General features: G+C 43.3%; 1 protein-coding gene across 6 annotated transcripts in view; it reads right to left on the minus strand.

The window, feature by feature from the left end:
* Positions 1 to 13,029, minus strand: part of PHACTR1 (phosphatase and actin regulator 1) — a 294,543-nt gene that overhangs the window by 12,208 nt on the left and 269,306 nt on the right. For all 6 annotated transcript variants that reach the window (XM_051611908.1, XM_051611906.1, XM_051611910.1 and 3 more), the window contains 2 exons: positions 8,647 to 8,702; positions 3,628 to 3,689 (listed from right to left, as the gene is read on the minus strand). In XM_051611908.1, the coding sequence (XP_051467868.1) occupies positions 3,628 to 3,689; positions 8,647 to 8,702 (118 nt within the window). The remainder of the gene's footprint in view (positions 1 to 3,627; positions 3,690 to 8,646; positions 8,703 to 13,029) is intronic.

Raw genomic sequence — 13,029 nt, forward strand, 5'->3', positions numbered from 1 at the left:
AGTGCACACAACCTCCTCCCACCTTTGCTGGGAAGACACAGGAGCAGGATGTGAAGAAAATGCCCAGAGGACTTTTCCCTCTGACTATAAATGCAGTTTATCCAAATTAGCTGCTAACCTTTTTTCTTCTCTGACCTTTCCCTTCCCCGCTTCCCTCTCCCCTCCCTCTGACGAGTCCCACCTCACTCAAGAGTTCATTATTTTGAACAGTCTGTGCTGATGCAAGCCAACAGAGGTCAATTAAAGAGAATATTGAATAGCAAGACATTTCCAAGTGAGGCAACCAGTGAACTGAGAGTTTAAGTTGTACCAGGGCAGGTTTGGTTTTAATGGGAGCAAAGATTTCAGATTATCGTATGCATTTTAAGAAACAGCTCATTATTTTAATTGTCAATATTACAGCTGGAATTTTTTAGCTTTGGAGCTAGACTTCTGGGAAAAATTAGCTATCAACAGTGGGGGATAGGAAGCCGTAAACAGCTCTGGGGAATGGGGAGCATGATGCTATTTGAGAGAAAAGAAGAATTTTATTCCTCTTTGCAAGTGATTTGTAACGTGTTCTGTTAATCCAGGCTATGACTCTCTGTAATGGAAGTCCTCAGGGGGAGTTCAGGCTTGTGTTAATTGCCTTGGTGCTTGGCCAAATTCACTGTGGTTCAGCGAGGATAAATTCTTAGTAGTAACTCCTGGGGGCCCAGAATTACCTCCTTGTGGAGGGGACCTGCCTGCAACAAATCTCCCAGAGGGTCTCTGCACATTAATATTCCTGGAATGGGCCTGTGGGCCAAGACCAGTGCTTAGAGAAATTCCCTCCTAATCCACATGTCCTTCCACTCCAACAAAGCTGCTCACTGGGCCCTGAGGGGCAGGGAGAGGGAGCAGGGGGTGGCTGGTTGTGCACAGTCCATCCATGGGCATCTCAGGTGACATGCAAATACTCTTCACCTCTCCTTCCTCAGGCAGGAGGGAGATGAGCTACAGAGAAACTGTACCAAACAGCATTTGCCTCCATTCTGTTCTTTGAATGGCAGCTATTCCCTGTGCCCAGTTAATATGGACTTAGATGAATCTGAGAGGATGAAAAGTGCTTAAAGGGCAGCTTGCTATAGGTCACCTGATTTTTAAATTATTTTTTAAAAAAAATTTTATTTTTTTTTAGAAATTGCCTGTCCAGTTGATGAATTCAACTGGATATTTATTGCTGACTTTAATAAGGCACCTAGACCTAGCAAGGTAATCTTACTTATTACAGCATGTCATGTTACAACTTATCATCATAATACTGTAACAAAATGTCAGCACTGAAGGAAATTTAAGAACAGCTTTTTAATGGATGGAGTGGGTTGTTCCCTTGGAGCTGGAATGACACCATCAAAGAAACTGGGGACGGGAGCAGTTGCTGTAGTGCAAGGTCAAAAGTCCTTTCAGCAGCTTCTGCAGAACCCCTTCCCTTCTGATTACCAACTACACATGGTAACAAGGAGGCAACGTGGCATACCTTCCTTATGTTGAATTTACCCTGTGGACATCTGTGTGCATTAAACCTGAGTGCAAAGACAAAAGGTCTGCTGGGCAAAACACTTGCTGTGCTCAAACTTCTGCTTGATCTGAGGTTTAAAATCCTTGGGTAGTCAAGACTTCAGTGCAAATTGACAGAAGGAGCCTGCCACTCTGCTGTAGCCTCAACGACACTTCTGGGACATGCTCATGGAAGACAGGGCTGGGGAATAACAATGATTTTTGCAGGATTCACTAGGTGGTTGGCATTTCTAGTTGTTCTCTTTACTAGCTTCTTTCCTCTAGTGATTTCTAGTTTTTATGGCAGCACGTTTGGTAGGTAAGAACAAAATCAGCCATTAGAACAAAGGCCTGTGGGTCTTTCATTAAACTTACACGTTACCAGAACAATTTACAACATTATAGAAAGATGATCAAAATCAAAGGGTGCTCATTCATGTTGCTATGAACCTCACAAATGTGGGAGAGAAGAGTCTTTACTAGGGAAGAAGCCAAAATGGGCTAAAAGAAATGTGATCTGGAACAGAGGGATGAACACTAAAAAGCTAACTACCAGGAGCTTGGACTGACTGCTCTCACCATTGTTCCAAATTGAAAGTGCAACCAAGACAGAGAAAGAAATCTCAGAGAGACTGCTCAGGTTTCAGGGAGCAGACTCTGTTGCCATGTTATAGCAGCCTGGGCTACATTAGCAAGTAGCTGTGGCTTCTGCCTGGAACAGACAATCCATGTGCTTTATCTTTCCTATAAAATAGTGGAGGACGGGAACAACTCGGTGGCCAGTTAGGTTAGGAAGCCTCCATTTCCTAGGCAGCTGACTCGGTATAGGTAGCTTTGCTTTTTTATCTATTACAGTTGTTCATCAAATGGCATCAAGCTTTGGATTGGATTCCTGTATGTGTTTATCTGTCGATGTACAGGGAAATAAAAAACCTGGCAAAACGCTGTTTCTAGCCTTTGCACAGAGCCTGAGTCCCATGGAACATCTGCAATGCAGTTAGGATCTTTTCTTTCAGGCAGTGCTACAAGGAGATGCAAAACTGTTCCTGCCATTGTTGTCAGAAATGTGTTTAAAAAAAATAATATTCTAGCACTCTGGGCTGCATTCTTAGTTCCTGCAGACACCAGCAGTAATCCCCCGCTAGTGACAGAGAACACTGCTGAATTACATGAACTGAGAATAAGACATGAGATTTTAAACCATAAAATTAAACAATCCAGCTCTCTGAATGTAACCTTTGCATGTATATTTAAAGCCCTTTTCTTGTCATTATTTATACCATGAAAGCTAGAGCTAACTTAGGTTAAAAAGACTAACCCACCTAAAAACGTACAGGAAGGGGTCGGTGCTGCTTCATAAGCATGTGAGTTTTTTGGGGGCTTTCTCCACCTCTGGAGACAGGAAATATGTCAGTGGTGAAATAGAGTTTATCTGCAATAACAGGACAGATTGCTGGCTGTGTATATTGAGGCATCTGTAGACATTCACATCAGCTGCAAAACTGAATGTGTGTATCTGAAATGACTTCTTCAGTTCCAAGAGAAAATTGCTTTCAAATTGGAGGAAACCAAACTATGCTGTTTTGTTTGTCCTTCTCTGTGATTACAAGATTGGTTTTTGCACTGTCCACTGTTTTGCAAGTGCTTGTCTCTATTTAGTTTAAATGCCTCAAATGACAATCCCCTTTTTTACAGGAAAAGTTTATTTCCCAATGTAAGGCTTTTTAGGTAGAATCTTCAAATGCAACCATCATTGTTTTAGCTTTGCTCTCTTTGTAATGGCTGCAGAAGCCATTACAATTACAAGGAGCAAGGCTAGACCAATGCTAAGCTCTGTATTCTTCACTGTTCAAAGCTCCTTCTGCTGTAAGGCCTAGATCTTCTTTTTTGCAGTTTCAAAATGTTACCAGCAATAGCCTGTAAAGTGATTCCCTTCACTATCTGTGAACTTACACCCTATAACATTGGTGATTTTTTTTAGAGATTTCTTTAAAGACTTGTTTCACACTCTGCTTTTGAAAATGATGCTGAGGAAAAGGAAAAAGGCAAATGACTGCAGAAGGGACAAAGTTACAGTAGTGCCATAACAGGATAAAAGTTGCTGCTCACCTTACGTGTTAATCTTCTTTTTATCTCTCGTTTTTCCTCCTGCTCCTCTTGCTCATTCCGGGCTGTAAAAGATGTACAAGGATGTCAGGCTGTGGACTCATCAGGCATGCACAGTACGCAACAAAATAAGCCTCTCTATCAGCATATTAATGTTTCAGGACCTCTCTGATGCACAGCATGTCCCTCTGGGGCTGGTGAACTTCCTCAATCTCTAGCTACTGCGCTTCCTCACACACTTCATAAAACATCTACAGCCTCCTTTCTTTCCCCGTGTTGGCACCTCTTCATGTGTGTCTCTTTCTAGAAGGGCCAGGCAGCAAGCCAGCTCTTCAGACACTGTTATCTCCCTGCCCACAGGCCTGGTGGCCTCAGGGGGTTCAGCAACGATACAGTTGGATTCTGTGAGGCTGCAAGGTCAATGGTTGGGAAAGAAACACAGGCTTTTTTTTTTTTTTTTCCCTTCCATCTACAGAATAATTTCTCGGCAGCTGCTCCTTGGAGAGAATGAAAAATAAAAATTACACTAGGGAAGCCAGGCAAAATCTGCAAGTGCCCATGAACTGAGCAGAGTTAGGAGAGAGTGTTCTTCCATCATGAGCCTTCACAGCATCACACTGCATCATCCTAGGGTGATCCACTTTCAACACTAAGGCAAAAGATCACATTATGAGTACTTATCAGGGCAAGTCTCAACCATTATGCCTCAAGAGGACAATAACATTTGAGTATATGAACTTCTAACTGACTTAGGAGCAGGCTGATGTGCATATGTTTCCCCTGAACTTGACTGAAAGTCATTAAAAGCCCAGATTTCTAGGTACTCAGCTCCTCAGGCAGTTAGGATCCCTTTCCACTGCTTAGTTGATGGCTCAATTGCTCCTTCCCCCAATCACGCTCATGCATAACAGATGAGAGCAAACACTACCCTTCAGATTTCCAATGAATACCTTGTGCCCCTGGTGTGATCTAGTCTTCATTCAGACAGGATTAGCTCAGGCCAGAATAACTCTCTGCAGGGGAGACTATGGACTCCAAAGGCTGGTTTGGGATAGGTGGCTTGATTTAAATTATTCAACTTTGGACTGAATTAAACCCAAAGGGGAATCCTATCTTCCTCTTTGCTGCTTCATGCAGGAGAAGCAGGCATCCCTGGCAGAGTGGCAGTGACAAACTGCCAGCCATAATTTCTTCAGCCAAAAATAATCTGAGGAGGTCCTACCCAATGGAAGTCTGTGCACAGTGGAGAAGATGCAAAGTTTCAAACCAGTGTATTCAAAACTGGGGCTTTCCCCACCCAGAAGTAAGATCTAAGGTTCATACATCACACAAATCTCAGAGCAGGTAAGAAGGGCCAGGCTAGAAGTCAGCTTTCTTGCTGCTCAGGACAGCAGAGCTGACAGATCTATCACAACTACTCGCTGACTTCAGTAGGACTGGGAAATCTCCACCAAAGTGGACAAAGAGCCAGTCAACTTTATGATGTTTTACAATACGCTTCTGATCTTTAAATGCCATTTTACCAAAAATACTGCTTATATTTTCATGAGGAAAGAAACTCATACTGGAGTAAAAAAAAAACCCTGAAAACAAACAGATGACAGCAGGGAGTCTCAAAGGGCTTTTAAAATGATAACTGCAACACCTACACTGATCCTGTCCTTACTGGGCGGGATTCTCTTCTAGCAATTGCTCCTCTAGCAATTTCCTTCTTCCCTTTCAGTCTGAAATTCAGAGAAGCAGGTCCTGCAAACGCCTACTCTCAGAAGCAGAGCCACTTACAGTCTTGTAAGATAAAGCCAGAGAGACAGAGTGCTAAACAGAGCCCACACAGAGTCAGGGTGGAACTGCATCAGCTGAGGAGTTGTGTATAGAACTTAGTTATGGCCACTCATTTTTGTGCTTGACATACGACATCTTTCTTTTCTCCTCACTTTTCAGCCCACCCACCCACCTTCAGAGACAGCCAGGTGGGCTGAAGACCTTGGTCAGGTAAAAGCTTGGAATTACGAATATATTCTCCTCTGGAGCCAGAAAATTACTTTGTTTTAGCTGTTTCTTTAAAGTTGATTGAGCCATGCTAATCTTGTGAAGCTACAAAACCACTGCTTTATTTTTGTCTTAAGTGTTCTGGAGATACTGTTTTTCTCTAGACCTCTGTGTGTGAGGTTGGGTGGGTGTGATTTTTCAGGCCTGATTTCTGTGCCCGTGTGAAATGTCCCCCAGTACAGTCTGAGACCCTATGAGCCTACCTGTCACTTTTGTGAGGAATTTAAGCAACCCCGAATGTGCCAGGCTGACAACTGAAGTACTTGCATCTATCTGAGAAGCAGCACAGGGGTAGTGCGAGAGCGGGATTCAGGCGCCCTTCCTCATCAACTTGGCCAGCAAGTATTAACTGCAAAAAGTCTTCTTTAGTCTTCACACTAACCCTGACAGTCTGGACTCATTTCATTTCATGCCTTTGACTTAAATAAGAGTCAGTGAATTGGGAATACTTCAGTGAAGGAGCCTTCAAGCACCAGTGTCCCTGTTGGCGGTTTCTTTGCTGTGGCTGCTGTCATCTTCCTGTTGCTACCAGCAAGTAGCAGGACTTGTGCAATGAATGCTCTGCCCTTCAATTCACTAAAGCTGAGCATCTCTAGGAAGTGATCACTTCATGTTTAAAGGCTGTGTGTCTAGCCACTTGTTGCCTCACCTGTTCCCATCAGAATGTGCAATAATAACAGGAACATTATGGTCCCAGACATGACATTTGCATTAAGGAGATTTCAGCTTTAACTGCAGCAGGAATCCTATTTACTCTACTTGGGAGCTTGCTTGGTTTTCCTTTTTGAATGAATGCACGTGTGCTATGAAGTGGGGTTTTGCAACTAGCATGACCTGCTTTTGCAGAGAATTTACACTCTTTTCATTACAGTTTCCTATGTCTCCTTCTCTCTAGGCTCCATTCAATTTGTTAATTCTTCTTCTCAGAAATCTAGGGCAAGGACACAAAGTGATGCTGTACAAAGCAGACACTATTTATATTTATTTTCTTAAGAGTGGAGCGTTTTTATGCTTTCTTTTTTTAAAATGTACGTAACTTTTAATTGTTTGTTCCTTTCCTGCTGTGCTTCACCAAAAGTTGAGATGCCTTGGAAATGCCACATGACTTTTTCCTGTAATTATGAAGTTGTTTGTCTACCAAGACACACATGTTTTGGGGTAGATCTGTGCTTAGGAACCAAGCTAGAAAAATTCAATTTAGAAAATACAATATAGTTCTGGGTTCAGCCTAGTATTTTTAAATGCATCCATGTAATTTAAGAGCAGTTATTAAATTCAGAAAGAATCTCATGTGACTCAGGGAATAATTCCTCTGAAATGTAAGAAATCTTCAGGTGGCTATGTGACTGCTGTGCTTGGCAACTTCTTCTTCAGGAATCTCTGCAAGGCACCCAGCATTGGAGATGCTGCCTTTTGGCTTATGCTGGTTCAAACATTGCTGCCAAAACAGCTGCCTGAGACCTCCCAGCCACCCTCACCAGTGCCAGGGTGGTGTTTACTGGTCATGCACCAGTGCCAGGTGGTGCATGACACATGTTGGGTCATACTGGTGGCAAGTCCTGGGATGACAACATGAGCTGCTCAGAGAATTGGCCTCTGTCCCTCCTCGCCTGAGCCTGGCATTGGTCACGTTGCAGGTTCCCCCTCCTCCAGCTTGATCTGCTACCTCCCTGTGAGACAGTGACACCTGGATGTGCCACCTCATTCCCCAGGTTCTGTCCCTGACTTTCTCCAGCTGCAAGTTAGAAGCAGACAGTAGTAGCCCAGCTACCAGGAGGGGGCTGGCCCCAAGCAAATGGCTTTCCTGGCAGCCCCGGGCTCCCCCATCTCACTCTGCTGTCCAGTCTTTTCTCCTGCTTGCACTGACAGGGGGGTTTCTCTCTTTCTCTTTGTCTGCCATGTGTAAGAACATGAACAGATGAAAAAGCCCTGCTGAGTGTTAACACTGTCATTAACTTGCTAGGAATTTGATTTTCAAGTGTTTAATGAATCATTTCTGCTAATTTTCAGAGAATTAATCTTCTACTACTACTTTTTTGTGCTTCTGTACAATGCAGTTATTTGAACAACAAGAGAAGGTAAATTATGGACCTGCCGAAGGAGAGTTATGGTATTTTAAGGTACCATTCAGGAATACTTTTTTCTGTAGTCCTTTTTTTCAAATTTCCCTGAACTATGGATTTACTAACTTCAAAAGGGAAGAACTTATTTCCTTTTTTTTCTGTTTTGAAAATAACAACAATTAGATAAACAGCTTTAAAATTTTTTTTTAGATTCAAACCACTTCAATGTGAGTAAAAAAGCTGTCATTTTTTTCCCCCCTATTCATTCATGAGATGACAAGATTTGTACTAGACTTAGTCCTGCTTCCCTTGAAGCTGAAGGCACTGTATCTACTAACTTAACAAAGTCCAGGATATCTGGACTTTTGTCCCTTTAAATCATGTAGTGTTTTGAGGACTTACCAGAAGTTTTTGGCTGATTTAAAGGAAGAGTTTCAGGGCAACATTTCAGGGAAATAATCCCGAGTCACACTCGTTTCTTTTTTTTATTGAATAAAGGCTCCACCTCGTCTAGATTGCCATGAAGATTTTTAGGAAAACTAATCAAGCCATACCCTTAATGGCTTTACTAACTTACAATAGGTTGCTTATCTGTGTAAGAGCTCTGTAAAGGCTTTTTAGAATTCCTGACCCTCTGTTTGGAACAGGACTTGCAAAGGAAATTCAATGTCTGGATTTTTTTTCCCCCATAGATTGTTCATCCTTGTGAATTTACTGACTGATTTTAAAGAATTGTTTCTGCAGCTCTAGATGTTGCTACAGACTTGCACACTTATTTGCACTTATGATGCACTTCATTATTACTAATGACACAGGAACAGTCGATGTTTTATAAAAAACAGCCAACATACAACAAAACTAACCCGAACTGGCTGGCTCCAGGTTAAATGTCAGTGGTGTCAGGACTTACGTTTCAGTATGTTCCTCTGCTCCAATTCCTCAGCAGTCGGCCTCTGGCTCAGTCGTCTGCGGAAAAAGTCCAAGATCAGTTTTTGGACCATATCACATTCTCCTCAGTTCTCTGTCTTGAAGAGTTATTTTGGGGTGTGAAAGGCCGAGCAGAAAGCACTGACACTGCTCCATTATGTACTTGGTACGCCCGGACCACGCGTGACACAGACCATGCTTCGCTTTCGCGGTTCCCTCTGTTTTCAACTCGCGAAGGACAAAATACGTGATGTCATCCCAGGCATGACTCTCCCACCCCTACCCCAGGCAGAGCTGCTGAAAGCTAAGCTACACAGATGTCTCTACTTAGTTTCCTTTCTCCCATGCCTGCTTCCTGACTCGCACAAGTATTTCTAGCTAAGCCCCAGCTAACTCTCTCGCTGCCCTCTCGCCAGCCTCCCGGTTGTGCCCTGTTTGTTCACACAGCGTTTGAACACACAGACAGTCCACAGAGGAAACAAGGGATGGTTTGGCAGCGCCCAGGGCAGAACAATAGCAGCACCCTCACTTCCCTCCTCCTCCTCCTCTCGTGGCTTTTATTAAATCTTACACTGAAAGGTCAGCGTGACATGCCAGTCAACCTGTACATAACGGGGTCACAACACATGCAATCTAATTACAAATGGGGACCCTGAGCATAGAAATGTTCTGAATAATTAGAGTACAAAGCACGGGAGAGAAACACAAAGGCGTCTTTGGAAAACAAAATAAACCAGAGAGATGACATCAGAAGTCAACACTGTTGGGCCTTCTCATACTCTCCTCCGAGTCAATGGGAGTTTTGTCAGTGATGCCAGTGACAGAGCCTCTTCTTCCTTCAGATATGGTCATTCAGAGACATTCCCAACTTGGGGGCCCCAGTTTCTGTCAGTTGGCTCATCGGTTCCCCTGTGAAGTACCGGGTACTGATAGGAAGCATGATATGAATGCTGGCTGCGTGGCTTCATCTTGTGCAATGAAATGTGAGCCCCTGACCTGGGGCACAGAAGCTCACTGAAACGGGGCTGTCTCTGCCAGACTGGACAAGGATGTCTGACAACACAGGGGCTGAGCCACTGCTCGGTGATGCACACACATCCTCAGCCTTCTCTAGAGCCAGGAGCTCACCTGTGTGCCAGTTCAATACCCCATCCCCCTGACACCCTATGTGGTGCACAGGGCTGAAGCACATGGGGTGGGTAGGAGCCCACTCCCTACATCAGCTGCACGAAGGCAGAAATGTTACAAGCATCTGACTTCATATAGCCTGAAGTTTTCCACCAGCAGGGACAATATCAGCCATATGTCCTCTGGGGCCATTTTACACCATGAAAACAAAAAAGCAGAGCATGGCCCTATTCCAGTTGAGAATGTGGAGTAATTAGCTTTGTCTCTTTCCCAAGGCAGACTCAACATTTATCTCACTGGAAAAGTGTTGAAAGGGACAGAAACTCACCCTTAATTCAGAAATAAAGAATATCTGCAAAATACTTTGAAGACAGAAAGTGCTATTAAAGTGCTTGCGATTACCATCTTTGAGATACAGTAGCTGTTGCTAATGGGAGACTTCACCTTAGGACTATGAAGCAATTAAAACTACTTTATTTCTAGCAGCTCATGAGAATCAAAGAGAAGAAGTTGCCACTCTTAGCGGGGTATGTGGCTGCAGGAATTGAGTTATACAATGTTTTTAATCTTAATCTTACAAAAGCACTGTGATGCTTTTCAGGAGGATGCAGCAGAGGGATATCAAAGACAGATTCCAGCCATTCAGTGTGTAGCTGCTTCTATAGAAACAAACATCACACAACAAGTAAGAGGAGAAATTAGTCCGAAGAGAATGACCCCAAAAAGGTGACCCCCTTTCCAGGGGACTGAAGGACTCAGCTAAGAGTTCTGTCAAGAACAGTTCACACTGAAGTATTTCTAACAAAAGGCAGAAGTTTTAATTATCATCTATCTACACAGGTAATTTACAAAAAGGACCAAGTCTTCCATGTGTTTACTAGGGTACTTGTCATGAAGTAGATGCATTTGAACAAAGTTTTAACTTCACTGTGTCATTCCTTCCACACAAGAGAACAGAGATTTACTCCAAGTATGACTTTGGTATTACATGCATCCCCTGCTCCCATGTTGCTCAAAGACCTATAGACTGTGGGATTGTTCCACATGCCCAGTAGAGTCCCTAGTGTAAGTCAGCCAAAATACCTGTGTTCGCCATCAAGAGTCAAATTATTTTATAGATCCCATTATCAACCCTTTTCAGGCTGCAGCGTGCTCCTGCCTGAATGATTACCACCATTTTCAAGTGATGGACTTTCTGCCTTGTAAGGCAGAAAAAGCCATGACACTTTTGATAGACACATTCTAGAGATCTGAAGCTATCTGCATTCGTGGGTTGTCGATCGTTGCTGGACACATACAAACCAAAATATTTTTAATAGCAAGTAGGCAGTAGGAAAAAACAAGGTACTCTTGTAGTGGAACAAGATCTTGACTACTCCTTACAGGGCCAGCGGTGAAGCACAGCTGGAAGATAAAGAAGGTAACGAAGAGAAGCTGTGGAGGTGCCTGGCCTCCAGTACCAGCTTTTGCTTTAATCTCCTTGAAGTGCTGGTACAACCCCTTTTCCATCATCCTTTTGGATTGACTGAGCCTGCTCCAGCTCCCTTGTTGTGAGTCCCTCCTTGATGAGCTCCTCAAACAAATCCAGCTTCTTCTCCAGCCCTTCCCTTCCAGACTCTCCCAATTATTTCTTTTCCTCATCTCTTGCTCTTTTTATTTCTTCTCTTGCTGCCACAGTGACTTCTGCCCTCAAACCACCTTTGAGCTTTACAAGCAACTCCTCAGAACACCTTATTTTTAGTTCTTTTTTTCCTGCCTCTTAACTTCTAGGTTTGTCAGATGTGGAGCCAGATGCTAACGTTACAATTTTCAAAAATCTTGATACTTGTTACTGATCCTGTAACCCAAGAAACACAAGCAGCTATTGCTTTGTAGCCATGGCTGCAAAGATACAGGGTTTTTTTCACACCAAATTCCAGTATGCCATCTCCAGTGCACTGCTCTGATCTTGACAAACACCAGGCACGATGCCTCCTCTCTTCTACCTTCCTTCCTGTGCTGCCCAGAATAATAAAAAATAAAAATTAATGAAGCACACCTCACTTGCAGAGGTTGACTTCGTTGGTTTGATTGCTAGATTGCTGCTGTGCCTTATTTCATTTAATATCACAGAGGCTGCATGAGGCTGCCAAGAGGCCAGAGGTCAGTAAACCAGTGTCTCATTAGCAGCACAAATGGAATAAACAGGGAAAAAATGGAGGTGGGGAAGGAGCCTGGTGCAACAGCAAAGAACAGATCTACTTGTGAAAACTGTAAGAACTGAGAGGGATGTGCGGTGCTGCTGTCGATCAGAAAGGTAATTCTGGCTGTTTCATGGAGCTGTACAAGCACAAGTGTCTAACCAAGGATCAGACAAGACGGGCCTTAAAACATAACCTTTAACAGCACTTTCTGGGCCTAAAATCTCTTGTGTGAACATGCTTGATCTTCCTTGTGCCTTCCACGCTGTTTTGCAATAAGCTTCAGACATTCAAAGGAAAAGAAAAGTTCATTTTCTGTCAATTTCTTCTCAATGTATTGCCTGGCTTATACTTCATATGTTTTTGCAATATGGTTAATAGCAGTTTTGCAAATACACTGACAGAGGTTTTACTACAAAGAAAACCTTCCTAGGATTTATGGTGACATAAAGAAAGCCTTGCTAGGATTTCACTGAAAAAATAATATACCAATGAAATTGTCAGTGAGAAATAAAAAAGTTTGCTCACATTTACAAAGACGAACTTGACAGCAAACCAATTTCCTGAATTAATTCCCTGCATGATCAAAATGCTTGACACTCCTCGTGCTAGAACTATGCAATAAGACCTGAGCAGCTCTTTGTAAAGTCAGTGTGTGGTGGGGATTTTAATGTGTTTGTGTTTCTGGTTTCTTCAGTTTTGCTGTGGGCTGGGCTGGGCACACCATGGGGGGTGAATAGGAGCGTTGGGGCAGGAGGGACAATTGTGCAAAATCAACTGCTGTAGACTCAAAGTATCGGCTGGTGGGGGTGTAACCTCTTCAGGGAGTCCGAGGAATGAAAGGCAGCATTTTCACTGATGGATACTACTGTTTGGAGCCTGCCCAGCAAACTAAGGAAGTTTCTGCTCACTGTGGCAGTGTCCAGGAGGAGCAATAAAATGAAAAAAACTGGCTGTACATCTTCCTGGCCAATATAAAACACTTAAATAAAGTGCCCACACAATGATGCTTACCTTACTCTGCAGTGTGGTTATATGCAGAGGGCTCTCAGGACAGC

Source organism: Apus apus, chromosome 2 (assembly GCF_020740795.1).
Source record: "Apus apus isolate bApuApu2 chromosome 2, bApuApu2.pri.cur, whole genome shotgun sequence".
NCBI classification, from domain to species: domain Eukaryota; kingdom Metazoa; phylum Chordata; class Aves; order Apodiformes; family Apodidae; genus Apus; species Apus apus.